This window comes from Urocampus carinirostris, chromosome 18, assembly GCF_059441175.1.
Source record: "Urocampus carinirostris isolate Australia breed hairy pipefish chromosome 18, RoL_Ucar_1.0, whole genome shotgun sequence".
In the NCBI taxonomy this organism is placed as follows: Eukaryota; Metazoa; Chordata; class Actinopteri; order Syngnathiformes; family Syngnathidae; genus Urocampus; species Urocampus carinirostris.
The window spans coordinates 17,166,691-17,193,014 of record NC_142366.1 but is presented as its reverse complement, the minus strand read 5'-3'; the positions used below and the strand labels follow the sequence as shown (position 1 = coordinate 17,193,014).

General features: G+C 41.1%; 1 protein-coding gene and 1 long non-coding RNA gene across 2 annotated transcripts; one reads left to right on the top strand and one right to left on the bottom strand.

Moving 5' to 3' along the window:
* Positions 1-11,545: 11,545 nt before the first annotated feature.
* Positions 11,546-21,070, bottom strand: LOC148348521 (beta-2-microglobulin-like). The gene is made up of 3 exons (XM_088322868.1): positions 20,782-21,070; positions 15,371-15,646; positions 11,546-13,470 (listed from the first exon to the last, which is right to left on the bottom strand). The coding sequence occupies exons 1-3, from the start codon at positions 20,915-20,917 to the stop codon at positions 13,457-13,459; spliced, it is 426 nt and encodes a 141-aa protein (XP_088178994.1). The 5' UTR covers positions 20,918-21,070; the 3' UTR covers positions 11,546-13,456.
* LOC148348520 (uncharacterized) lies at positions 20,924-23,330 on the top strand. Its single transcript, XR_015847762.1, has 2 exons — positions 20,924-21,230; positions 22,864-23,330. It is a non-coding gene; the product is annotated as an uncharacterized LOC148348520 (long non-coding RNA).
* The last annotated feature ends 2,994 nt before the right edge of the window (positions 23,331-26,324 follow it).

The window sequence follows — 26,324 nt, the reverse complement described above, 5'->3', positions numbered from 1 at the left end:
AGGAGTCGTGGGTACCTTGTAGTCTGGAGAAACATTCAGGGATACAAAGAGTACACTCGGACGACCATCTCTGGACGCAGACCGCTTAAGTGGATAACGTAAACCAATCAGGAAGTGTGCTCCAGCGCACCAAACGATCGCCCCAGATGACTTCACTTCGACAATCACGACAGGAATAAACTATGCTTTCCTCAGTTTTCATACTGCTTTGAAATGGATATACAAATACATATGAAATAGGAGTTTTAGCAGTGAACTGGGAATAATTACAAATTACAGAGCTGGGCCTACCGAAGCTAAGGAAGTAGTTCACAATATTGTCTTTAACATGAAACCAGACCGGACGTTAGCTCTTTCACACCTTTACGGCCCTCTAGTGGCAAGTAGGGGTATTTGGTTCGTATTTCTCTAAAAAAATCTAAACTTTTGATAGAAATGGGGTAGATAATTATTTCTTTTCACAAATTTAGCAATCTACTGTGGGTCAGAATAAATCCAAAGGGCTGGATAAGGCCCAGGGGTCGTATGTTTGACATTCCCCAAATGAAAATCATCCCAACTGTTGCAGTTGAACGTTTATATCAGTAAAGCTCCCCTTCATAGCTCTAATTCTTCAATATGGGGCCATCAGGAGAAACAATGCACCGCAGCTTCTTGGATGATTAAAAAGTAATTTTCTTAACTGTCCTCCCAGGATTTGTGAGTGTTTTGGTGGGGGAGGGGTAAGAAAACATTAAATTGCTCCAATCAAGCTTAAACGTCTTCTGCTTGAGCTGCTGTTCACATGGCGGGCATCGTTTTGTCATCCTCTTCGGTTGGCGCTCTTCCCAATCGCTCTGATCAACAATTAATAGGTCAAATTGCTTGGCGTTACTTACAACTGTGCACGAGACGGATGTTGAGAAGGAAAAAAAACGGAATTAAATCAAAGGAATTTGCAGTATAAGGTCAACTGATACCATTCATATTGGTGATGTGCAAAACGGTCTATTTTTTAACGTTAGCTCGTCTTTCTCACTCTCCCCCACTCTCTTCTTTCACAAAATGACCTTTAGTGCTCATTTCTTCATCATAGGGACAGACCGCGGCCTGGCATCTGATAGAATCAATATTCTATTATGATAGTGCGTGAAGCGTGTGGGGCTTTACAACTCCACGGTAATAGTCTCGCTATTTCATCCCGTGGCAGGAATGGCCTGAGGGATCATTTCCGGCTTCTCCGGGCTCTACGCTCCCAGCATCGCCCCTTTTCCATTAGCGTGGTGGGCCTCTGCCTACCGGGGGACAATCTGTGTGAGGAGATGGATGGGGGCTGCAGAGAGTCCAGCCCAGGTGCAATGAATGACCCGAATGCAACTGTTACTTTTATAGCCACCGTCCCCCTAAAAAGCAATATATCTCATTCTATCGAGTTTTTTTGGCTATTAAATACTATGTTGAAATGAAAGTAGATATATAAATGTTTGTATTCTTTCTATGTGGGTAGGTAGGTTTGTAGGTATGTAGTTCTGTACGTAGCTAGGCTGTTAGTTCAGTCGGTAAGTAGGTAAGTAAGTAGGTGGGTTAGTTGACTGGTCTGGTGGCTGGATAGGTTGGTGTGAAGAAGGTAGGTAGGTCCGTAGGTGGGTAGGTTGGTAGGTGGGCAGGTAGGTAGATAGGTAGGTAGGTAGGTGAGAATGTTGTTAGTGGGTTGAGTTGGTGTCTAGATAGATTGGTAGGTGCAGAAGGAGGGTAAGTTTTCTGGTTGAGTAGGTAGGTGGGACTATGCAGTTACTGACCAGTAGGTAGTTACTAAGTGTAGTGGTAAATTGCTGTGCTGGCCTGCTGCCAGAATTATGATACCCGTTGTCAGGCTGCTATGCGGTTCCAGACATTGAAAATTTAGCTGATCTTTATAATTTTTCATTAAACATCTTCCGCTCATTCAGTTTTCCTCAAGGGATTTTTTTTACATCCCAGAGTTCTATTTTTTAACTGACATATTGCACATTTTCATCTTCAGATTCCCTATTAAAAATGTAACATATATATGTTTCCACTTAGTTTGATGCTAACATTTTCAGCAAGACGACTCATCACATATTGTTAACATTGAAAATAAGTCAATGTAAATCAATATCTAAATAAATCGTTTGTATTTACCTATGTTAAATTAAGCTTTTCAGCATTCACATGGTATTCACGGGAGAGGTAAGATCGGACCTTAAACATTACAGTCCAACCCGACCCGGCCCGTGGCGATATAGGCCAGAACCTGTTAAAATATTGCATAAACAGTAAACTCAAATTGTACAACAAACAAAATACCCCAAAGCTTTTCTTTGGTGCCAAGGTAAACCAAAGCTTTACCTAGGTGGCGTGCATACTTCCGCGGTGAAGTGTGAGTTTTGGCTGTGGCACGCAGCATTTATTTTACTTGGGGCAGAGTCCCTCAAATCATGTGTACACTTCAAAGTGCAGCGTGAAAATGAACACTCCAGCACTGAAGTGCAGCGAAATGAAACTTAACAAAAGGTCTCCAAAAAGAAAATCATATTCTGCAGATGACAAGCTGCAAGTAGTGAAATATTTTGCCAAAGAGCAGAAAGGAAGTTTTTAAAGGTTGTTAGCTATTGGCGAGAAGCCGAAATGACTTTCGACATAAGGGATGTAAAAGTGGAAGGAGGAAGCGGTGCATCTTTCACCCCAACACCGAGGATGAACATTTCTTTGGATTTCGTTATTTTGAGTTAAACTGATTGTTTGGTAAGAATGTTCTTTATAATAAAGTGATCCAAATTATGTAACTCCGGCGCTGGAGTGCCCATTTTGGCGCCAAACTGCACCGCCGAAGTGTGTCACTCCGGTAAATGTACTCTTACTTCAGAAAAATATTAATCAAGTAGAAGTAAAAATTAGACGTCTAAATATCAAGTCAAAGTAAGTGGATGCAGTGAGGATCCTACACTAAGGAAAAAACCCTAAATTTCGGGCCGGGTTCCGGCTTGGTTTCAGACCTGGCCCAAGATCTTTCCTCTGATCCAATGTGATCATGTATTTGATGTATCAAATCAAGTCATCAAAGCGGCGCTGCCACGAGCGGCTGCCTTTTCCAGCAGCTGCCCTATTGTTTTATGGTCTGCTCCTATCTTTGTGTTTTTTCCTCCCGTTTTGACAAGTACACTATGGATTACTTCTATCCTATGGACATGGGTTTTAGCGCACAAAAAATGCGTGTATTCAAGGAATTTCAACTCCTTGCCCTGAAGAATTCTCGTGCCGGCGTGATGAAGGGGCCTATCGTGGAAGTAGAGCTGGAGCTAGCGAAGCGGCTAGCGGCGTTATAAGTCTTCGGTACCATCCGTAATCATGGTAAATGCGAACTCACGACCAAATAAGATCATCGAGTGCTGGTGGAAAACATCGAAGCGCACAGGGAGCGCAGTTGCTGTGTTTTGCGGAAACGTGGCTCACGTTTAGCATTCCGGACGCTAACGTGTAGCCACCCGGAGCTACCCGGAGCAATCCGGCTTCAACGCCGCTAAACAGAGACACGAAAGCCGGGGGGAATCGGAGAGGAGGCGGACTTGCTAACACGAGGTGGTGTATCCCTGGATTTTCACAAAGAAAAGTTTTCCATCTGCCGCAGGGATGTCGAACTTTTGGACTGGCGTGACGTCATCCACTCCGCTACAAGCACCCCTAGGGCATCATGTTCATCTGTTAATAAACAACGGGGTAGACTGCTGGAAGTGTGAATTTCCCTACGGGGATGAATAAAGTATCTATCTATCTATCTATCTATCTATCTATCTATCTATCTATCTATCTATCTATCTATCTATCTATCTATCTATCTATCTATCTATCTATCTATCTATCTATCTATCTATCTAGCTGATGATTAATGCAGATTCTAAAAGTGGCAAACAGGAAACAAATAGCCATCAAACTTTTACTGATAAATAAATCAGTTAATATCTGTTCAGGTTTGTTTTAGTCTGTTTCCTTACAGTGAAGAGTGTGGTCCAGTGTTCATTAATTGAGACTATTGTGCATTGTTTACATGATTTTCACTATTGGCCAATTCCACACACCTAAGGACTCACCTGCTTTTTGCATTCTAAGAGATCAAATAAAAAGAAAGGTTGCAAGGGAAGACTTTTAGGATAGCTTTGATCTTTTTTATAAAGTACTTTTTTTGGTATTGCAACCTCAATAGTCCTTGAAGTCTTTGCTACGTTGTTTCAGTTTCTACTAAACTATGAACTTATCACTGACCTGATCATTGTGAGTTTTAAAACATAACATGACTCCACATTTTCTTTTTTTAAAGCAAAAAAACCTACACCCCTCCCTGCAAAGGTGACAAAAATCAAAGTCACAAGGGATCAGCAGTTTTAATGACAAATGAAAAGGCAGCTGTTGGTACCAAGGAGCCCTATAAATGTTCATCATGTCCTACTGTACAAGCATGGAGGGAGTGCTAAAGTGAAATGTTAAGCTATTAGAGATCATTGCAGCAGGCAGACCTACTATAAAAGATTAACGTTGTTACAGCTGCCTTTCTCAAATAATTAACTTATGTGAGTATTTCACACTGCCCCGTGTAGTTACGCTCTCCAAATCCTTAAATTCAAATGTCACTCGGGTTTGGAGTTTCGATGAGAATGTTTTAATCTGTGTCAATGAACATTATGCAAATACTAGGGCATGCAAGAAGGAAAGGGACGGAGAGTAAACTTTATGTTGTCTTTTTGGAGTTTTTTCATTTAATAGTTTGCATTTGACATCATTTATTCATTGAGGTTGGATTACAAAGTCATTTATAAGTGTAGAATATTCATCGTCTGGTCAAAAAATGATCAAAACGATGTCACAATGTAAAAACATGTGAAGTAAATACCTGTACTGTGCTATCTGACTGATACTGCTTGAACGTGAGGTTGGGAAGGGGGCGGGGGGCTATGGCTGCATTTGCGCATCAAAGGTTGCCGTAACAACTCCACCACAGGGGTCCGCCCTTCCCAGGAGACGGGAAACCAGAGCTGGCACACGTCTCACCCTGCAAGGGCAGTGTGAATTTGGCCAGCAACAAGGGAAGAGGGCATATCCTAACCAGAAGAAATGGATCAAAATTCTGGCCGGTCCTGACCAAGTCTCAGCTCAACAAGCGGCCGGAGAACCTTGCCAAGTCAAAAGCCAATCTTGATCAAGCTAGCGGCCAAACAGGTGGAACAAAGCCAGTGACCTCAGAGAAACCTTAAGCCACCAGCAGTGAACCTCAGTCAACCTCTCCTTCAACACTCTGCATCCTGTGGTCCTCGTCCCACCTGGCTCTCGAGCCCACCAGGATCCCTCATTGCTCTACAGCCGAGAACATAAAGACTGTGCCGTCATCTTTATCAAAGCAGAACTTCACAGATCATCTCATTGTTGCTAGGTATTGGTGTGACGTAAAATGAGGAACCCTATCAAAATACAATAACGTAGAGAAACAGCCAATGTTGTTGTCTATTCAAATGGTGCAGGCATAAGTTCTGTACTTCTATTTTATTATATTATTGTTGTATTGTGTTCTCTTCAAGTTTCTTCAGTAGATGATGAGTAAAAGAAGAGTCCATAAATCCAAGTGTGTGTGTTCCTTGATTAAAGTATGTTGAACGATCAAAAACTTTAAAAATAATTCGCCTAAAATTTGTGTAATCTCCTTTCAGATTAACTAAATAAGTTATTTCATCCGTTTTCTGACGAAACGATCTAAAAACGTATGTGGTGCTCCAAAAAGGCCAGACGAGTTTTGAAAAGAATACTCGTCTCCTTCAATAAATTGTTTGTTAGAATAACATATTTATTCACCAACCATATTCGCTACATATGTATTGCTATATTGTCATTTAAAAAATACTCAGAATGTTCAAACATATTAATTTAGATGGTATTCCTTCTTTTTACCTTTTTTCTTTATAAAAAAAAAAATCAATTTAAAAAGTTTGCTAATAAAACAACTAACTTATTTGAGAATTAATATAAAACTGAATTGGGATATTTTACTTAACATCTTAGACCTTTGAATAGGTAAATATGAAATAATTTGATATTATTTAGTGCCTCTCATGTCACGTGGCGTGGTGGAACTGGAAGGGGTGACCGGGCCAGAACGGAGGCAGGAGGCAGGAAGGGAGAACTCATATGCGTTGACGATCATAAGTTTTATTTAACAAAATAAAAGTCGCCCAATACTCCGGGACCAAAACAGAACAATACAGAGTTCCTCCGGCACGAACTCAACAGGACAAGGCATAACAGACGGAAAATGTTTAAACCTAAAACAGGACAAGGCATAACAGACCTTGGATTGTGTAATGAGCCAGCGCCCGCCAAACCCAAAATCCAGCCTTAAATAGCAGACCAGCAATCAGCTGATCTGCTGCAGCTGAGTTCGGGGGCGCGGCAGACTGGTAGCCATGGCGACCATGACATCTCAGTGGTTCAAAAAACAAAGATTGTAATACTAGGCAAACGTATATGAACTATCATCGAAACATGCATTTTTCTAAACACACAAAGTCAAGATACTTCTCCGTCATCTTGCTGCTAAGCGTCCCCACAATATCCATACAACTTGTGAGATGCTGGGCAGAAAACTGGTGTTGTTTGGTCACTTTAAGGTTCCGTTGTTTCTATACTTCCGTTTTGGTGCATTGGGAGCCGTCTCCCGTAGTTCACTTGTGGACCTGTTTTGTTTGTGAATGTCGCACCATGAGAAGTTAGATGATGAGGGCCAGTCAACTTAAAGAGGAGTTATTACTAAAATAATAGTTATTGTTTTTTTACAGGACTGAATAATGATATCACTAAGAGGTGCTATATGTCATGAGCTCTCTACCGGTAACCAGCACCAATCATCTCTCTGCTCTTTCACTGCACCCTGATCTGTTCCACCTGTCTGTTCTTGTTTACCATCAGCTGTTCTGAATTCCCAGCCAATCAAACTCTGTATTTAAAGCCCTGCTTTACAGCCTACCTTTGTCAGATCGTCTGCACAGCCTACACCTGGAACCTGTTTGTCTGTGCTTCTGACTCTCAACCTGTTTGACCCTTCTGCCTTCTTTTGTGCCCCGGTCTTCCAGACTCGTGGTGAGTGAGCCCGGATCTTTCTCCTTCTACTACCCCCATTGCCAATCAGCCACTGGAGAACACACACACTCACTGACACGGCCATTATCTGCCGTTTCCCCGATCCCTAAATAAACTTTCTTAATGTGACGCAATTGTGGTCCTCGTCCGTCTGTTCCGGGACACTATATTATGCCAATTGGGGATTGAATTCTCATGTTTGACCCCGTTTGTCCAGAGCAGAGCATTTTGAGTTCCCGATCAAGGTTCAAGTGGCCTTTTTGCCAAAATGTGTAACCATCCCTGAGTTTAAAGAGTTTTTCAAGCATTTCGCCACCGTCTCCTTTCTTTCCTGTGGGCCATCTTTGGTCCCTGACAGCATTCACGTTCCTTGCGTGATTGGAGGTGCGTGTGCACTCATCTCCCATTCATCATGATGTAACCGTGAGCAACCCAGATCTAAATTACCTTCGCCTGGCATCATTCCAGCACATGCTATAAATGAGGTAATCGTCCTTGACTATAAAATTTGCATTTTCCAGACTTAATTGCTATCATTACATTTTTTTGTGCGCTTCTATTAATTTAACAGAATGGGTTGGATGGGAGGCTTTTTATGGTTATAATTTGCAGTAAAGGAATGCATTGCAAAAGAAAGGAAAAAAAGAAGTCCGGTGTGGCATCCATCTCCACTTCTACCGTGTGTTTGTTCGTCATGTAAAGTACTAATGTGTAGTATTTGAATTCTAAATGTCGCTGTATTGTGTTGAGCAGCTGAAATAAAGTGCTGCCTAGCGTATGTAAAAATAAAAACTACAGAGACCCAAAGTAACCAAACCGCAACAATTTATTTTCAGTTACGTTAGCCAGGCCTTCCCGAGATTTTTGGTTGGCACCTGGTTTCCTGTTCTGGTGGAAAGCAGAAGGCTTCTCAGCCACCCAGGTTTCCTGTCCTGGAGGTGAGAAGAAGCCCCTCAGCTACCCAGGTTTCCTCTTCTGGAGGTGAGAAGAAGGCCCCTCAGCTACCCAGGTTTCCTGTTCTGGAGGAGAGAAGGCCCCTTGGCTACCCGGGTTTCCTGTCGTGGCGGCGAGGAGACGACCCCTCGGCCGCGCCTGGTTTAGTGTCTTTGCAGCGATCGAGGAAAAAGCCCCTTGGCCGCGCCCGGTTTTATGTATCGACGGTGAGGGCAAGGACCTTCAGCTGTCCTGTTGCACAGATGTGTCAAATATCTGCACACCAGCCCATCATTATCGTTTTAGCTTTATAAGGACATTTTCAACAGCAAATGCCATTGGGTCATTTCCATTTTTCATTCACTGCTGTGCCACGTCTGTTTTATTTTATGATTACGTCTTGTTTGAATGTTGTGTTAGTGGTTCAGTGCCCAATTGTTAGATTGTCATTTTATTCCTTGGATTTTTTATTTCCAGTTTATGTCTTTGTTTCTGGTAGGGACTTGGTGAGGTTTGGTGTTATAGATATGTCATTGTTTTGTGAACACTTGTTTGTTTGTCACTTTGCACCTCCGTCCATCCACTTCGTACCTCCTTTTGTTAGATACCATCCCTCTTTCTGAGCATCCCTGCCTCCAATTCCTGCTTCCCCCACATGGTTCTATTACTCTCCTAAACTTAACACTTAATTCGGAGTGCCATGTCTAATCTCATTGCATACAATGTTTCACTACGTTGTAAACAATGCCAATATAGACAATTCAATTTCAATGAAACGCACATGTAAGAATAAGAACGACAGAAACTAAAAGTGACCAAACCACACAATTTCTCTTCCCCTTTATTTGCCCAATCTAATAGGTGGTATATGGGACTTGTAGCTTCAAAATGGCAGATCATTAAATTGATAATTTCTCTAACTGCCAATACTTTAAATATTTTAAGTTTATATGATAACTCATTTGTATTATCTTATTATCTAAATTAATCATTTTTAAATTTGTAATGAATTAGTTTTTGTTTAACCTCATAGAAAGCACTAAATAATACACACTCTGTCAACAAACATGAACAAAAAAAGTCAAAAGTGTCTGAATTAACAGCTCAGGGGGGATATGCATCAGTTATTCATCTTTTCGACAAACTGAAGGTTGTGTAGCTCTATTTTTGTGTTTTTATGACTATTGTTATGTTTCTTTTGTGTGGGCAGAATGTCAGCTGCACTCAGCAACACAGTTTGCAAATTATACGGTAGACAGCAAGGCGGATGAAAGAAGAACGGAGCCATCAAGTCCCATTTATACCTCCCGCCGTGACCTTGCCACAGACGTCCACGAGCCCCTGCAAAATTCTGCAACCCGCTGCACTTCAGCAGCACTCAGCTGACCTTAAAAAACTGTGTCCTGAATTTAAAGGGACAATGTGTCGTATTTACTACCTTGTAGTGGTACAAAGAACTTTCATTAAGTAAAAAGCAAAAAAAAGACATCAAAACTTGTTTCGTTACACACCATTTAAAGTGGAAAAACCTGAAAATGGCTTTAGATATAAAAAAAAATCCTGATCATCCAATAAGAAGAGTCATATAAAACACTTTCATTCTTAAAGGGACAATGTGTATGATTTAAAAAAAAAACAACTTTATTTCAAAAACAATATTGATGCGAATGATACACAAAAAGGCATTAATGATCATATAAACCTGCATTTAAATACCTGTAGGTCAAAAAATATTGTATTCATTTCACATGTCATATGATGCTCATCTAGATGGCGCTAACACTATGACTCATGAATTCAACGGGTGTAATAATAACTTTTGTTTTATTGGAATTCCTGCTGAAATATGTTGTATAGTTTTTGTGTAAGTGTCCTGCAATTGATGAGTCCAACAGTGCCACCTGCTGGTATGTGGTAAGGTTTGGTTTGGCTTTAGACTTTGCGACAGGAAGGTGGGGGTTTTTTGGCAGTCTACAAGGAGCTGCCAACGGTAAGACACGATCTTTTGGTGCTCCGCAAAAAAGTTAATTTTAAACATTAAAACCACAGCTGACAAATCTCTCAACATGCACAGGAATGTGATTGATGTTGTCAATCTGTTTGGATTTATTTTCGTTTTGTTTCTGTCGCCTTTTATGTTAGTTTCGCCGGACGTTGCATGTTGTGCTAAAATGCTAATTCCCCTTATAGAGTTTAAAGCTAGCAGAGAGGCTTACCACGTGTTGTGTTGTGACCAAATCATTTGCAGGTAAATTGTACCCGTTCTCACACTCGTTATTGTTATCATTTCTATTTTCTCATCTATATAAAAAGGATGATGTTGGTTAAAATTCAGTTTGAAGAAAAATATGTTGAATTCATTGTAAACGTTAAAAAAACACTATACGATCTCTTGTTAAAATGTATTGTGATGGTTGATATTCTAAAATGTATTTTATGTAAACTGAAAAGAAAGCTCTTTGATATGTTTTGGGCAGTCTACGACGAGCTGCCAACGAGATCAAAGCCAGCAGAAAAGCTTACCACGTGTTGTGACTCATTCATTCGCAGCAACTGTAATAAAAACCTTATCATCCAGTCCAGCGTGAATGTGGATCTTTGGTGGGACAGGTACACCGCGGTTACACATATATGTATATAAAAAAAATAAAAAATATATATATTTACACATCAGGCTTTCTTCCCGAATGGTCCTGTATTTGGCTCCATCCATCTTCCCATCAATTTTAACCATCTTCCCTGTCCCTACTGGCCCCAGACCATGATGCTGCCACCACCATGTTTGACAGTGGGGATGGTGTGTTAAGGGTGATGAGCTGTGCTGCTTTTACGCCAAACATAACGTCTCGCATTGTTGCCAAAAAGTTCGATTTTGGTCTCATCTGACCAGAGCGCCTTCTTCCACGTTTGGTGTGTCTCCCAGGTGGCTTGTGGCAATCTTTGAACAATACTTTATATGAAATGGCTTCCTTCTTGCCACTCTTCCATAAAGCCCAGATTTGTGCAGTATACGACTAATTGCTGTCCTAAGGACAGATTCTCCTGTAGACCTCTGCAGTTCATCCAGAGTGATCATGGGCCTCTTGGTTGCATCTCTGATTAGTTTTCTCCTTGTACGAGCTGGAAGTTTAGGGGGACGGCCCAATCTTGGTGGATCTGATACTCTTTTCGTTTCAATATTATTTCTTGCACTGCGCTCCTTGGGATGTTTAAAGCTTGGGTAATGTTTTTACATCCAAATCCAGCTTTAAACTTCTCCATCATAGTATCTCGGACCTGCCTGGTGTGTTCCTCGTTCTTCATGATGCTCTCTGCGCTTTAAACAGACCTCTGAGACCATCACGGTGCAGGTCCATTTATACAGAGACATGATTACACACAGGTGGATTCCATTTATCACCGTCCGTCATTTAGATCAACATTGAATCATTCAGATATCCTCACTGAACTTCTGGACAAAGTTTGCTGCACTGAAAGTAAAGGGGCTGAATCATTTTGCACTTTTTCGTTTTTTATTTGTTAAAAAAGTTTGAAATATCCAATAAAGTGAGTTCCACTTCATGATTCTGTCCCACTTATTGTTGATACTTCGCAAGAAATGACAGTTTCAGCTCATCTCCTCATTCTGGATCATGTACCAATTTTGTCTTTGATTAGTTTCTATTGGAACAGCTGAAGTAACAGCAAAAAGAAGGGGAAACATGAGAGCAAGGTAGAAAAAAGTAGAGTGTTTTGCAGTGGGAGCCATGGATTAAATCATCCTTCATTTAATGTCAAAAGTTAAAAAAGAAAACCAAGCGTATTTGCATAATAATGTCGCCTGTGTTTTGCGCCCTTTTAATCGTATAATTTCCAAATGCATATATTTGGGGATCATGCTTGTTTCCAGCCATTAGAGGTAAGGTCGGGCCTAAACATTTCAGCCCGACCCGACCCGCGTCACAGGTATTTCAACCCGAACCCGCCCAAACCCGACAGATTGATAACCAAGTCCGAAATAAACCCGAAGTAAACACGAACTGTGCATTTCGGCTAAACTACGCCGCTTGGGGTTTACTTGGGGCCGAGTCCTCCGAATCAAGTGTGCACTGCGAGTGCATTGTATAAATAAAAGGTGAAGCTCCAAAGTCCGCCTCGCGGCAACGCGCAGCGAATGAAAGTGAAACTAAACAACAAGGCACCAAGAGCAAATCAGATTCTGCAGATTACAGGCTGCAAATAGTGAAAGATTTGGTCAAAAAGCAAAAAGAAAGGTTGTAAGCTATTGGCAAGAAGCGGAAATTTGACATAAGGACGTGGTGTTGTGGATTAACTGTAACCGAGCTGACGGTGGCCTGTTGTGTGCAGACATCTGGCAGGATGTTATGAGATAATGTTGATACAAGAAGTCACAAGATGTTGACTGAGCAAAGTCGGGGCCGGGAAAAAACACTTTCAATTCCGAGAAAAACATCACGTGATGTTTTTGAACACAGTATAAAGGCCAGCGTCTCTCGGACGAATTTCGAACATGTCTTGGATGAATGAACGGATGCAATGAAGTATGTTCCCTCTTTGCCATATTTCTGTCTCTGCGCATATCTCCAAAATAAGTGGCGCAACTTATTTTGCTTCGCTCAGTCAATATGTTGTGACTTCTTGTATCAACATTATCTCACAACGTCCTGCCAGATGTCTGCACACAACAGGCCACCATCAGCTCGAAGGCCGCTGACTTACAGTTAATCCACAACAGTGGAAGGAGGAAGCCGCGCATCTTTTACGACACCGGAGAAAAAAAATCTTTGGATTTAGTCATTTGGAGTTGGACTGATAGTTTGGTAAGCATTGTCTTTATCTAAATAATGACTTGAGTAAAATTGAGTGTATGGTGTGCAGATCCTCCACGGAGGAAAAAACAACAACTTTTATTTAACAAAATGTTTTATTCCGATTTCAAAATCTTCGTTTGTTTTGGAAATTTCGAAATCTTCCTTCGTTTTGGAAATTTCGGAATTTGTTTGTTTAGCAATTTGTATACTCTGCAGCAGAAACCTGCATTGAATAACTTCCTGCTTCCGGACTTTCCCGAGCGTTATAACGTCGTGAATTCGCGTATCATTTTCCAAAGTAGACGCACAGAGAACGCAAAAAAAAAATGGATCGGTGGTTAGGAATCAAGCCAAAACCTCAGCCCCAGAAGAAAGATTCAAAAGAAGCGAACAAAATGGTTGACGCTACAAAACGTAAACGTACATTAAAAGCATCGTGGAAAGAGGAGTTCACGTGGCTTGGAGCAGACAACGTCATGAGTTTCAGACACTGGTAAAAGCTTCAATTTTGTTGCGACTATTCCTTGCAATTTTTGGCGAGAAGTCCGCGATGCTGGCTGAATTGCTATGCGAGCAAATCACTGGTCCCCTGCTCACATGTTGGGTTCTGGAAGAGAAATGAAATGCATATTTTCACTTACCATTCTAATCATTTCATTTCATTTCATCATCAGTCACCTGTAAGCAGGGTTCTTACACTCTTTCCATGACCAAATTCAAGCACTTTTAAGGGGTTTCCATGCCAATGGTGAACATCATCTAGTTTGAAGAGCCTCAAATAATAATGTAAATTTCCTTTTGAGAAAAAAATACTAAAAGATATACTTATGATAGATGGATAGATAGATGTCTAGATAGATGTCTAGATAGATAGACGTTTAGATAGATAGATAGATTTCTAGATAGATAGATGTCTAGATAGATGTCTAGATAGATAGACGTCTAGATAGATAGATAGATTTCTAGATAGATAGATGTCTAGATAGATGGATTAGGTAGATGTCTAGATAGATGTCTAGATAGATAGATGTCTAGATAGATAGATGTCTAGATAGATAGATTAGGTAGATGTCTAGATAGATGTCTAGATAGATGTCCAGATAGATAGATGTCCAGATAGATAGATGTCCAGATAGATAGATGTCTAGATAGATGTCCAGATAGATAGATGTCTAGATAGATGGATTAGGTAGATGTCTATATAGATGTATAGATAGATGTCTAGATAGATAGATGTCCGGATAGATAGATAGATGTCCAGATAGATAGATGTCCAGATAGATAGATAGATAGATAGATAGATAGATAGATAGATAGATAGATAGATAGATAGATAGATAGATAGATAGATAGATAGATAGATAGATAGATAGATAGATAGATAGATAGATAGATAGATAGATAGATAGATAGATAGATAGATAGATAGATAGATGTCTAGATAGATAGATGTCTAGATAGATAGATAGATAGATGGATAGATAAATGGATTAGGTAGATGTCTAGATAGATGTCTCGATGTCCAGATAGATAGATGTCCAGATAGATAGATGTCCAGATAGATGTCTAGATAGATAGATGTCCAGATAAATAGATGTCTAGATAGATAGATGTCTAGATAGATGTCCAGATAGATAGATGTCCAGATAGATGTCTAGATAGATAGATGTGTAGATAGATAGATGTCTAGATGTCTAGATGATAGATAGATAGGTAGATAGATAGATGTCTAGATAGATAGATGTCTAGTTACATAGATGTCTAGATAGATAGATGTTTAGATAGATAGATGTCTAGATAGATAGATAGAGATAGATAGATAGATGTCTAGATAGATAGATGTCTAGATGGATGGATAGATGTCTAGATAGATAGATGTCTAGATAGATAGATGTCTAGATAGATGTCTCGATGTCCAGATAGATAGATGTCCAGATAGATAGATGTCTAGATGGATAGATAGATGTCTAGATAGATAGATGTCTAGATGGATAGATAGATGTCTAGATAGATAGATGTCTAGATGTCTAGATAGATAGATGTCTAGATAGATAGATAGATGTCTAGATAGATAGATGTCTAGATAGATAGATGTCTACATAGATGTCCAGATGTCTAGATAGATATCCAGATGTCTAGATAGATATCCAGATGTCTAGATAGATGTCTAGATAGATAGATTAGATAGATGTCTAGATGTCTAGAAAGATAGATAGATAGATAGGACCCGAAAGAGCCAGTTCCTTTGAGTGAGCCGAGCCGAAGAAGCCGGTTCTCGACAAACTCTACTAACTTTACTCAACTTCGTTCTACTTCAAAATACCGCATTTAGGACTCGACGCCAGGGGAACCCGTGTATTTTTGACCTTCATGCACTGTAACTTTGACTTAAGTCGCTTCTTAATTAGTCATTTTGAGCCCTCATTTTTGTGCGTTGCCTAGATTTTCTTGTGCGCCGAGAATGCTCGTCGGAGTTTTCGTTTTCCGATAAACGTCTCTTTACTCACCCCAGTAAATATCCATGGGAGGACTTGAGGCATGAGTGACACGGCAGATGTATTTGTCCTCCTTGGTGGGTGTGAATTGGACATGCTTGGTCTGATGGAAGTGGAAGTTTCTATCGAAGCTCAGCTCGCTTTCGACGGCATCCGACATCACCACGTTGTTCTTTAACAGTTGAATGCCGATATCTGGTGGGTGGAACTGACTCACGTAGCAGATCAGTGTGTTTGCTTTGCCAAACTTTCCAGGGTGATGGCTGTAGACTTGGACCGTTGGGGATTCTGTTTGGGGGAAGGACATTCAGGTCCAATGGGAAGTAAGTGCATACACCCATTTACAGGGTTGGGTAGGGTTACTTTCACTGGATTACTTTCAATGACTTTTGGATTACTCCAATACCAAATATGCTAATAATAATAAAAGACAAAAGAAAGTAAATATGAATAAAATGACTCAATTTTGATCCATGATCCGCCAGATCCATCGTCCACAAATTGAGTGAATTTGAGCTGCGGATCGCCACCAACAGCTTCGTCCGAAATTGCAGTATTTTTGTCACCACGGAGTCTTGGCTTCCCCGACGCCGCGGTCCAACTAGCAGGACGCAAGCTTCACCGGCACGACCGAGACGGAGACTACGGTAAAAACAGGGGTGGGGGACTATGCGCTGCAAAAACAGCCGAATCATTGACACACACTGCACACTCGATATAGAGTTTCTAGCAGTATCGTGTAGACCCTTCTATCTACCGAGAGAGCTAACTGTGGTCATTGTGGTTGCTGTTTACGTTCCACCGGATGCTAACGTTAGCATAGCGCTAAATCTCCTGCCCGCTGCTATCAATAAACAGCCGCTCGCACACCCCGATGGAACTTTTATCGTCGCCGGCGACTTTAATCAAGCATGCTTAAGGACTGTACTTCCCAAATTCATTCAATACGTGGACTGAGCAACCAGGGGAAAAAACACTGGAATGTGTGTACAGTAAGATCAAATATCTAGTTGGATCCGGCCATCTCTGTCTGTCCCTCACCCCCTCATACAGCCCCCTCCAGAGGAAAACAAAGCCTGCAACAAGGACAGTACAAACATCTTCTCTGTTCCTTTATCTTCTTTGTTTTCTTTGTCCTAACTGTAAAATGTGGCCCTGGAGTGCCACATCCAATTTCGTTGTCACAACATATGACAATAAAGGTATATTCTATTCTATTCTAAACGTACTTTGTACAGGTTGACAGGTATGTAACAGCAGAAGACATGGGACGCATTCACGGGAAATCGAAACTATTGTACAAAGCAAATTGACAGGGTTGGGTAGGGTTACTTTAACTGGATTACTTTCAATTACTTTTGGATTACTCCAATAGCAAATATGCTAATAAAAGACAAAAGAAACGAAATATGAATAAAATGACTACATTTTGTGCAGGCTTGGGGAGGAACGGAATACATGGAACGGCAAAAATGATGTTGGAAAGCTGTTTGGATTGATTTTCATTTTGTTTCTGTCGCATTTGATGTTCGTTTTGCCGGAGATCAAAGAGATCAAAGCCAGGAGAGAAAGCTTACCACGTGTTGTGAGTCATCATTTTATTCATATTTAGTTTATTTTGTCTTTTATTAGCATATTTGGTACTTGAGTAATCCAAAAGTCATTGAAAGTAATCCAGTTAAAGTAACCCTACCCAACCCTGGTCGCATTTTATGTTTGTTTTGCCGGAGATCAAAGCCAAGAGAGAAAGCTTACCACGTGTTGTGAGTCATCATTTTATTCATATTTAGTTTATTTTGTCTTTTATTAGCATATTTGGTACTTGAGTAATCCAAAAGTCATTGAAAGTAATCCAGTTAAAGTAACCCTACCCAACCCTGGTTGCATTTTATGTTCGTTTTGCCAGAGATCAAAGCCAGGAGAGAAAGCTTACCACGTGTTGTGAGTCTTCATTTGATTCATATTTCGTTTCTTTTCTCTTTTATTAGCATATTTGGTATTGGAGTCATCCAAAAGTAATTGAAAGTAATCCAGTTAAAGTAACCCTACCCAACCCTGGTTGCATTTTATGTTCGTTTTGCCGGAGTACAAAGCCAGGAGAGAAAGCTTACCACGTGTTGTGAGTCGTCATTTGATTCATATTCTCATAATATATTCATATATTACTTGCCCATGACACACCACAGAAAAAGCTGCTCCTATCACCCTAGTGGTTAAGGGATCCAACCAATGAGTGCAGTGGATAACACATTTGCCTTCAATGTGAAAGGTCCTCAGTTCAAGACCGGGTGAAAACATATGTCCCGGAGAAGGATGGGCCCCCCTAGGCTGTACTTGCCCAAGACACTTCACAGGAAATGGTGCACCCTACGACCCTAGTGGTTAAGGGATTTCATTATGTGCCAAAGACGCACGGCCTAGGTTCGAGACCTGGTGGAAACATATAATGCCCTAGATGGGCGCCACCAGGCTGTACTTGCCCAAGACACACCACAGGAAATGGTGCACCCTACGACCCTAGTGGTTAAGGGATTTCATTATGTGCCAAAGATGCACTGCCCAGGTTCGAGACCTGGTGGAAACATATAATGCCCTAGAGAGCGATGGGCGCCACCAGGCTGTACTTGCCCATGACACACCACAGAAAAAGCTGTCCCTATCACCCTAGTGGTTAAGGGATCCAACCAATGAGTGCAGTGGATAACACATTTGCCTTCAATGTGAAAGGTCCTCAGTTCAAGACCGGGTGAAAACGTATGTCCCGGAGAAGGATGGGCCCCCCTAGGCTGTACTTGCCCAAGACACACCACAGGAAATGGTGCACCCTACGACCCTAGTGGTTAAGGGATTTCATTATGTGCCAAAGACGCACGGCCCAGGTTCGAGACCTGGTGGAAACATATAATGCCCTAGAGAGCGATGGGCGCCACCAGGCTGTACTTGCCCATGACACACCACAGAAAAAGCTGCCCCTATCACCCTAGTGGTTAAGGGATCCAACTCACTAACTCGCCAACCAAACAATGTTTTTTTTTTCACTGAATGAAAGTTTTTTGGGTCACTAAATAATACACACTGTCCCTTTAAATGTGTAGAGCTTTTTTTGTAGATTTATAGATATTTCAATTCTATTTCCCGTTGTTTGTATGGAAATGTAAAGTGTATTCTTATTTTCTTCTTTTATCTCTTTTTCCTTTTGTTATTTTATTTATTCTTTCGTTTCATTTTCGGAAGAAGTCGTAACAACAACTCAGGAATTTGAATTTGAAGTCACGTGCCTGAGACTGGTTTGATCGGTAGCTAGATGGACGATTAACTTTCTGTGACTGATCCGGTCTCTCTGCATTTTTTGGGTTTGAACTAGTTTATTTCAGAGTTAGGAGAAAGGGGAAAGGGGAAAAGTTAGGGTTATGGTAAGGGTTCGGTTTAAAGTCAGGGTTAGGGTTAAGGTTAGGGGTACAGGTTAAAGTCAGGGTTAGGGTTTGGAGGTAAAGTTAAGGGTTGGGTTAAGGTTAGTGTAAAGGTCATGGTTAGTGTTAGTGTTGGGTTAAGGTTAGGGGTACAGGTTAAAGTCAGGGTTAGGGTTTGGGGTTAAAGTTAAGGGTAAGGGTTAGGGGTAAGGGTTAAAGCTGGGGTTAGGGTTAAGGTTATAGTCATCTATCTCTCTTGCTTTCCCCTTCTCTCTTCTCTCTCTCTTGCTTTCCACTTCTCTTCTCTTTCTCTCTTTCCCATTCTCTCCCTCTCTCTCTTGTCTCCCTCCCTCTATCTCTCTTGCTTTCCCCTTCTCTCTTCTCTCTCTCTTTCCCCTTCTCCCTCTCTCTCTTGCTTTCCTTTCTCTCTTGTCTCTCTCTCTCTCTCTTTCCCCTTCTCTCTCACTCTCTTTCTTTCCCCATCTCTCCCTCTCTCTATTGCTTTCTCCTTCTCTCTTGTCTCCCTCCCTCTATCTCTCTTGCTTTCCCTTTCTCTCTTCTCTCTCTTTCCCCTTCTCTCTCTCTCACTCTCTTTCTTTCCCCATCTCTCCCTCTCTCTCTCTCTTGCTTTCCCCTTCTCTCTCACTCTCTTTCTTTCCCCATCTCTCCCTCTCTCTATTGCTTTCTCCTTCTCTCTTGTCTCCCTCCCTCTATCTCTCTCTCTTTCCCCTTCTCTCTCTCTCACTCTCTTTCTTTCCCCATCTCTCCCTCTCTCTCTCTTGCTTTCCCCTTCTCTCTTGTCTCTCCCTTTCTCTCTCTTGCTTTCCACTTCTCTTCTCTTTCTCTCTTTCCCATTGTCTCCCTCTCTCTCTTGTCTCCCTCCCTCTATCTCTCTTGCTTTCCCTTTCTCTCTTCTCTCTATTTCCCCTTCTCTCTCTCTCACTCTCTTTCTTTCCCCATCTCTCCCTCTCTCTATTGCTTTCTCCTTCTCTCTTGTCTCCCTCCCTCTATCTCTCTCTCTTTCCCCTTCTCTCTCTCTCACTCTCTTTCTTTCCCCATCTCTCCCTCTCTCTCTCTTGCTTTCCCCTTCTCTCTTGTCTCTCCCTTTCTCTCTCTTGCTTTCCACTTCTCTTCTCTTTCTCTCTTTCCCATTCTCTCCCTCTCTCTCTTGTCTCCCTCCCTCTATCTCTCTTGCTTTCCCCTTCTCTCTTCTCTCTCTCTTTCCCCTTCTCCCTCTCCCTCTCTCTCTTGCTTTCCCTTCTCTCTTGTCTCTCTCTCTCTCTCTTTCCCCTTCTCTCTCACTCTCTTTCTTTCCCCATCTCTCCCTCTCTCTATTGCTTTCTCCTTCTCTCTTGTCTCCCTCCCTCTATCTCTCTTGCTTTCCCCTTCTCTCTTCTCTCTCTTTCCCCTTCTCTCTCTCTCACTCTCTTTCTTTCCCCATCTCTCCCTCTCTCTCTCTTGCTTTTCAGTTCTTAGAACAGCGAGTTGTTAGTGAGGAAAATGAAATGGTTGCATTAACTCTCGTGTTGCTTTCGTTTTAAGGAGCATTTCTAGTTTTTTGTATCCAGTTTACGTTGAAAGGTGAATAAAAACAACGTTAAATGAACGCAGTGTTGGGTTGAATCGAAAGTGTACGGATAAGGGTCAAAGTGCACTTTAAAAGTATCATAAAATGGAGTTTAATGATCACAAAACTAGCTTCTTCTAACCTGGAAACTAGGTTTTTTTTGCAGAAGACTAGTGTTGTCGGCTTCAACGCCAAGATCTAGCTTCTTCTACTTGTCAAATATTCAAATCATATCGAGTAAAGGTGAGCAAAAAATACGTGAACAGAACACGTTTTTCCCGTCTTTCCTCACCATTATGTATCATAAATATTTCACTTTTAAGTCTTTCTTCCATGTTTCACCCCGGAGTGCCGTGTCTAATCTCGTTGCATAAAATCTTTCACAAATTTGATGTCGATCAAAAAAAAAATCGATATTTAAAACGAGAAAAGTATACAGTACTTACTTACTGCGGTCCCAGTTGCGTCCAAGGGGCACAAAATGAAGGATACAAGATATAAAATGAATTTCTTCGTCATTTTTAAGGCACTTGTGTGAGTTTTTTGAAACACACCCGAAAAATAAACTAAATATGACGTCATCAGTGCTCCGCCCACTTTTTCCCATTCTTCGCACTTTCACTCGCTATGTGCCCTAGTCACTCGGTTTGCGCGTTCACGTGAAAATGGGTTGTTTTTTTTGGTTTGAACAAATTTATTGACACTAAAAACAGAAAACAATCATGACAATGTGTCCCGATACTCTCAAGACCGAGGCAGAAGTGCCCTCAAACCATGTCGTAACCACTTCAAGACCGAGGGGGCTCTCGACCTCACTTGGCAGCGAAGTGACTACCCAGAAGGCTTTGCGAATTCTCAATATCAACAAACATGCCCGAAAAGGAACCGCACAAATGTAAGTAGTTTTCCACAACCACGCATGTATTTGCAACAAAATGTATTGAGATATCTTAGTTAGACGTAAATGCAATAGAAAATCGTATTTTCGCGTTAAAACACGAACATTGCAAAATCGCTACTTTACGAAGTGCACTAATCTACCAAGGGAGCTGGCAAAAAAATCTTCACGCTACAAACTGTAAAGTAGGATAACTGTGCAGAAAATCACGGTTCAGCCCATCCCTTTTTTTATCTTAAACGAGTCGTCCTTTTAGATAGATAGATAGATAGATAGATAGATACTTTGTTCATCCCCGAAGGGAAATTCACATTTCCAGCAGCATCCCTGAGCTGAGAACAATCGAGAACAATCGAAAATAACACGGGAGCTGCTGGAGTGGCTGCCATTCGTGACGGCGCCGGAAGAAAAGATTCAATTTGAATCATTTACAAACAAACAAACAATTGAATCATGTACAAACAAACAAACAAAATATTCATGTTTCAATAAGTGGAGTGTTAATAAAATATTTCTGATACTGATATAACCAGATAAAACTAATTTTAAGTTACCTGTCCAAATGAATGTTGTGCCATCTCACCTTTCCCACTCTCTCTCCTGCAGTTGACTTGCTGCTGCTCGCTCCTGAAACTAATACTTACCTCTTTGTGTATTGCCTGCATATGGCGACACCCTCTTTCAGCTTGTCTGTCAGAACCTTGATCTCCTCCTAAAATGCTTAATTACTCGTATGCAATAGTATAACTGTTTCGATAATCGTTCGTTTAAGAACACATAGATTCCCTGTCACAGAACACTATAAGACTCAATATTATAATGAGCGAGTACTTCGATACTATTGTCTTTGGTTCGATACAGTCTTCAGGTACGGCCATTATCACATACTTATGACGCCTGTTATGTAAAAGAAAACAACTCAACCTTTTGAAACTCTAAAAGTACAGCATAGCTAGACCTACTGTACATGGCCAGTCGCTAAAGGAGCATAGTCAGAATACCGTTCTGGACATAAGCGCTTGTTTACTGCACACAATTTCGGGTGCATTCGCAATGATCGCAGCAAGGCTTTAGGGATAGGACCTTAGCTTGGCCTTTTGGCTGAGAGTGTCCCGGCTCCTAGGCTTTGTAGCGTATTATGAACTGACCGATAACGGATAATGGATAATGAATAACGAAAATAGAACAATAACCCTTAAAAACCCCAAAACCCCCGTCGTGTTTTATTTACAATATGATTCTTTCATGTGAGATCAGAATGCATTAGTTTTCATCATGCATTATGAGTAATGTCTCCGAATTTCACGTGGAAATACAGTTGAAACAAACTACTATCACATAGTCCACTGCCTTCTCTGTAAACACATATTAAGTAAACTAATTACCTTCTCAAAATGTTGTCCAAATGTGGAGACAATTCTAAAGCATATGTGATGCTGGCCAATAGAAGGCTCATACAGCCATAAGAATAACATGTCAATTTTGTGTATCTATTCACTATCAAATACTTATCCAGAACACATCCTATAATTTCCTGTCTCACATCAACTTGTTGAGCACCCTATACACAGTTGTTTTTGTATAATACATCAGCATTAAGTAATTCTTGTTTTTTCCACCCAACCTAAAGGCCACTGTAGAACGTCCCGTGGAAGAGCTGGTCACCATCACAGCTACCACGCCATCCACACCACCGGGCACGTCGTTGGCACCTTCTAATCCGGCGCCAAACCCCAAATCACCCAGAAAAAAAAGGAAGCACAATACACTCCTTGACTTTTTGAAAGTGGAGTCTGCCGGAGTGAGGAAAAGGCTCGAAGAAACTGTGGCCAAAACTGAGCGGTTCCTGTCCTTTTTGGGAAGCTCGTGGACAAATTTCCAGAACAGTGACATCTCTGCAATGTTTCCCTTTGTTTTATAAAAGGAAAATATTTTTTTTTATTAAGAACTCAATGAAGTTCCAGTTTGTGTTTCCCAGCTTCATGGAAGTATTGGTATATTTTTGTTAAAATTTGTGACACATTATTTATTTACTATTATGTATTTTGGCCCAATGTGAGTTTGTTTTTCTGAAAGTAAACTATTATTTAAGCTGGAGTGATTTGTAGTTGTTTTCTGTCCAACAGTCACATAGTTCACACACAGTATCTCACATCATTATGAAATAAACCACCAAGGTGTTACTCAAAATGAAGATGTTTATTGAATAGTAATGCAGAAAAGCACATAATGCAAATGCGGGTCTGACTTCCAGAGCCTAAAATATGGCTTTTGGGCAATTTATTCCATATTAACTGTGGACAATTCTTTGTACGGTGGACCTGGGAACCCTGAAGACCCGTGACACCACACGGTAGGACAGAGCGTGGACCAGCCAGTACACGTAGATCAAGACCTCCAGCCATGGCCCTGTTCCCTCTTTAGCAGCTCCTGCAGGGCCCACATAACCTTCTTGCTCAACCTTAAGTCCTGAATGAGTTCTGACTCCACATCCAACCATAAGCACAGGATGGGAACATTCCTGTCCAACCTGTCCACGCTTATGGGACAGCCACTCTGGAACACAATAGATAACAAATCAATTTAGACATAAATGTGGGCATAGAAAAGAAAAAGACCGCTTTAACTGTGATGTAAGCATCATGAAAAAATGTTGAAATGACCTTTTTATATTCAATGACAACTCTTTTGAATTAAATTCCTTATGAACTAAGGTTTTTGGGTCGTACAGGGAAGTTTGGTGACGATATTGTGCCAGCTAAAGGGTCAGGTGGACTGTTCTTGTGTTTGTTTACGTTTCGTCATGTCACAGATTCAAGACCCCTACAATATGTCATAAAATGGCATTAAGATACTAATAAGTAGATTGCCATTTATGTCTACACAAACATAGGGTATTATGTGAACGTGCATTGTATGTTAACTCTTACTGTATTTGACCGAACGGGTCATTTTTTTTAATGAGTGTACGTACCTTGTAAAGATGAATCAGCACTACATAGCGCCGAAGCTGTCTTCAGTATAGCACATTTCTCCTCCGGTGATTGGAGACACGGAAAAGATGAAGAGCTTTCAGGCAATCGGTAATAACACAGCAGTAGCGGGCATTTTTAACGTTGCACGAACTCTCCAACTGACACACTACAGGTTGAGACTCGAGTTGTTTACATGTGACGTAGACCAATACGTCACTGAGGTCTACAGCCAATTAATATTACCGCCATCTCCTGGACAGGGGTGGAACCTTGCAAGTCTTGTCCAAACCATCTCCACTTTGCACTCCACCGGCGGAGGGCACTCCTCTATCGAGGGACCTCACTGGAGGGTCCTCAGGGCCGAGTGAGAGAAATGGGATTGGGCCATTGATTTGAATATAAGGCAAAGATCCATGAACCATCATCCATTGTCTGCACCGCTTATCCTCAGTAGGGTCGCAGGGGTGCTGGAGCCCATCCAGGCCATTTTGGGGCAGTGGGCAGGGGACACCCGGATTTAGTTGCCAGCCAATCGCAGGGCACACAAAGACAGACAACTCACTATCTCGTTCTTACCCCGGGACAATTTGAACCGGCTGATTAACCTGACATGCATGTTTTTGGAATGTGGGAGGAAAGCATGCAAACTCTACACAGAAAGGCTGGTGGCTGGATTTGACCGCAAGACCTCAGAACTGTAAAGCAGACGCGCTAACCACTCAGCTGTCGTACAGCCCATGAACTATCAGTTATTTCTTTTAAATAGCTGAACCCATACCAAGTAGTTGTCACCATGTTTGTATGGCATCTTGCTGCTATGCTGTGGTCATTTTGCATTGGTTTTCTTTTGCATGGGACAATATGAAACAATGAACTTTTAAATCAAAATACATAAGCCATGTTCTACTCTGGTATGCAATTCAACAGCAGTGTAACTCATTTTTTCCACTTAAATCAAAAATAGGGTGAAAAACAAAAGACAAACACTGAAAATACAATAATCAACAAAAACTTCAAAGTAAAAAGCGATAATTTTATTGTTTTAACAGTTTAAAATAGAGTTGCCCATCACGCAAAAAGTCCCTGTTTTGAGACCGGGTGGCAACATATGTACCATACCACGCCAATCTATACTATATTATACTAGACTAGACTTGACTAGACTTTATGATATCATACTATATAATTAGAGATGTGTTAATTCTCATTGATAACAATGTAGTGAACATAGTTTACAATGAGATTACACTCGACACTGCAGCATCACCAATTAACAAAGGCTAAAAAACAAAATAGGAAGCAAGACCAAAGCCACTAGCTTCAGCGCTTCCTTCATTGAAAATAAACTCATCAATTTAATCACACTCTGAGAAGAATCGAAGACTGAAAAGTAATGGTGAGCACCAGCGGGTGCTCCGTGGATTGTTAGCGAGTCCAGGGAGTTAATGAGGCACTGTCAGGAGAGACAATAGGCGATAGCGAGGCTGCAGGTAAGGCCTACTGCTACAGCTAGGCTAACAACTCTCTCACGCCCCCCCCTGCTGAACCTGTATTTTACCAATGCCATATCCATTACTCAGGAAACGGATAACCTAGTGCTACAAATCGTTGGAGACCATTTAATTTGGGACATGTCTATTTTAATCATTGCGGAGACCTGGCTTAAGCTAGCCAGCAATTCTTTAAACCACTTTCTTACTCTGAAAAAAGAATCCCTCCAATTTTGTTGTACTTTTTTATATCTAAAATCAAGATCACATTTGTGTTCTATTTTTTATTCGTAGATCTATAGTTATTTTGTTACAATCGTATACTCTCAGTCGGTATGGACTTATCCCGAGGTGTTTTTAACCCTTGGGGGCTTTTATGAAGGTGAAACTTCTTTACGGATTTAACTTTTCACAGAGGATTCTGGTCCCCATTACCATCGATAACCGCAAGATTACCGTATTATAATTTTCTATATCTGGGTCTTGGATTGTCAAGTTGTATCCTCTATAATTCAAATGTGATTTGATCGAAAGTAATTGTATGCCATAGTTACCTGCAGGTTCCCCTCTTTCTTGTGGAGCCCTTACGCTGACTTCTGCTGACACCGACCAGGTGCTCGTCACAA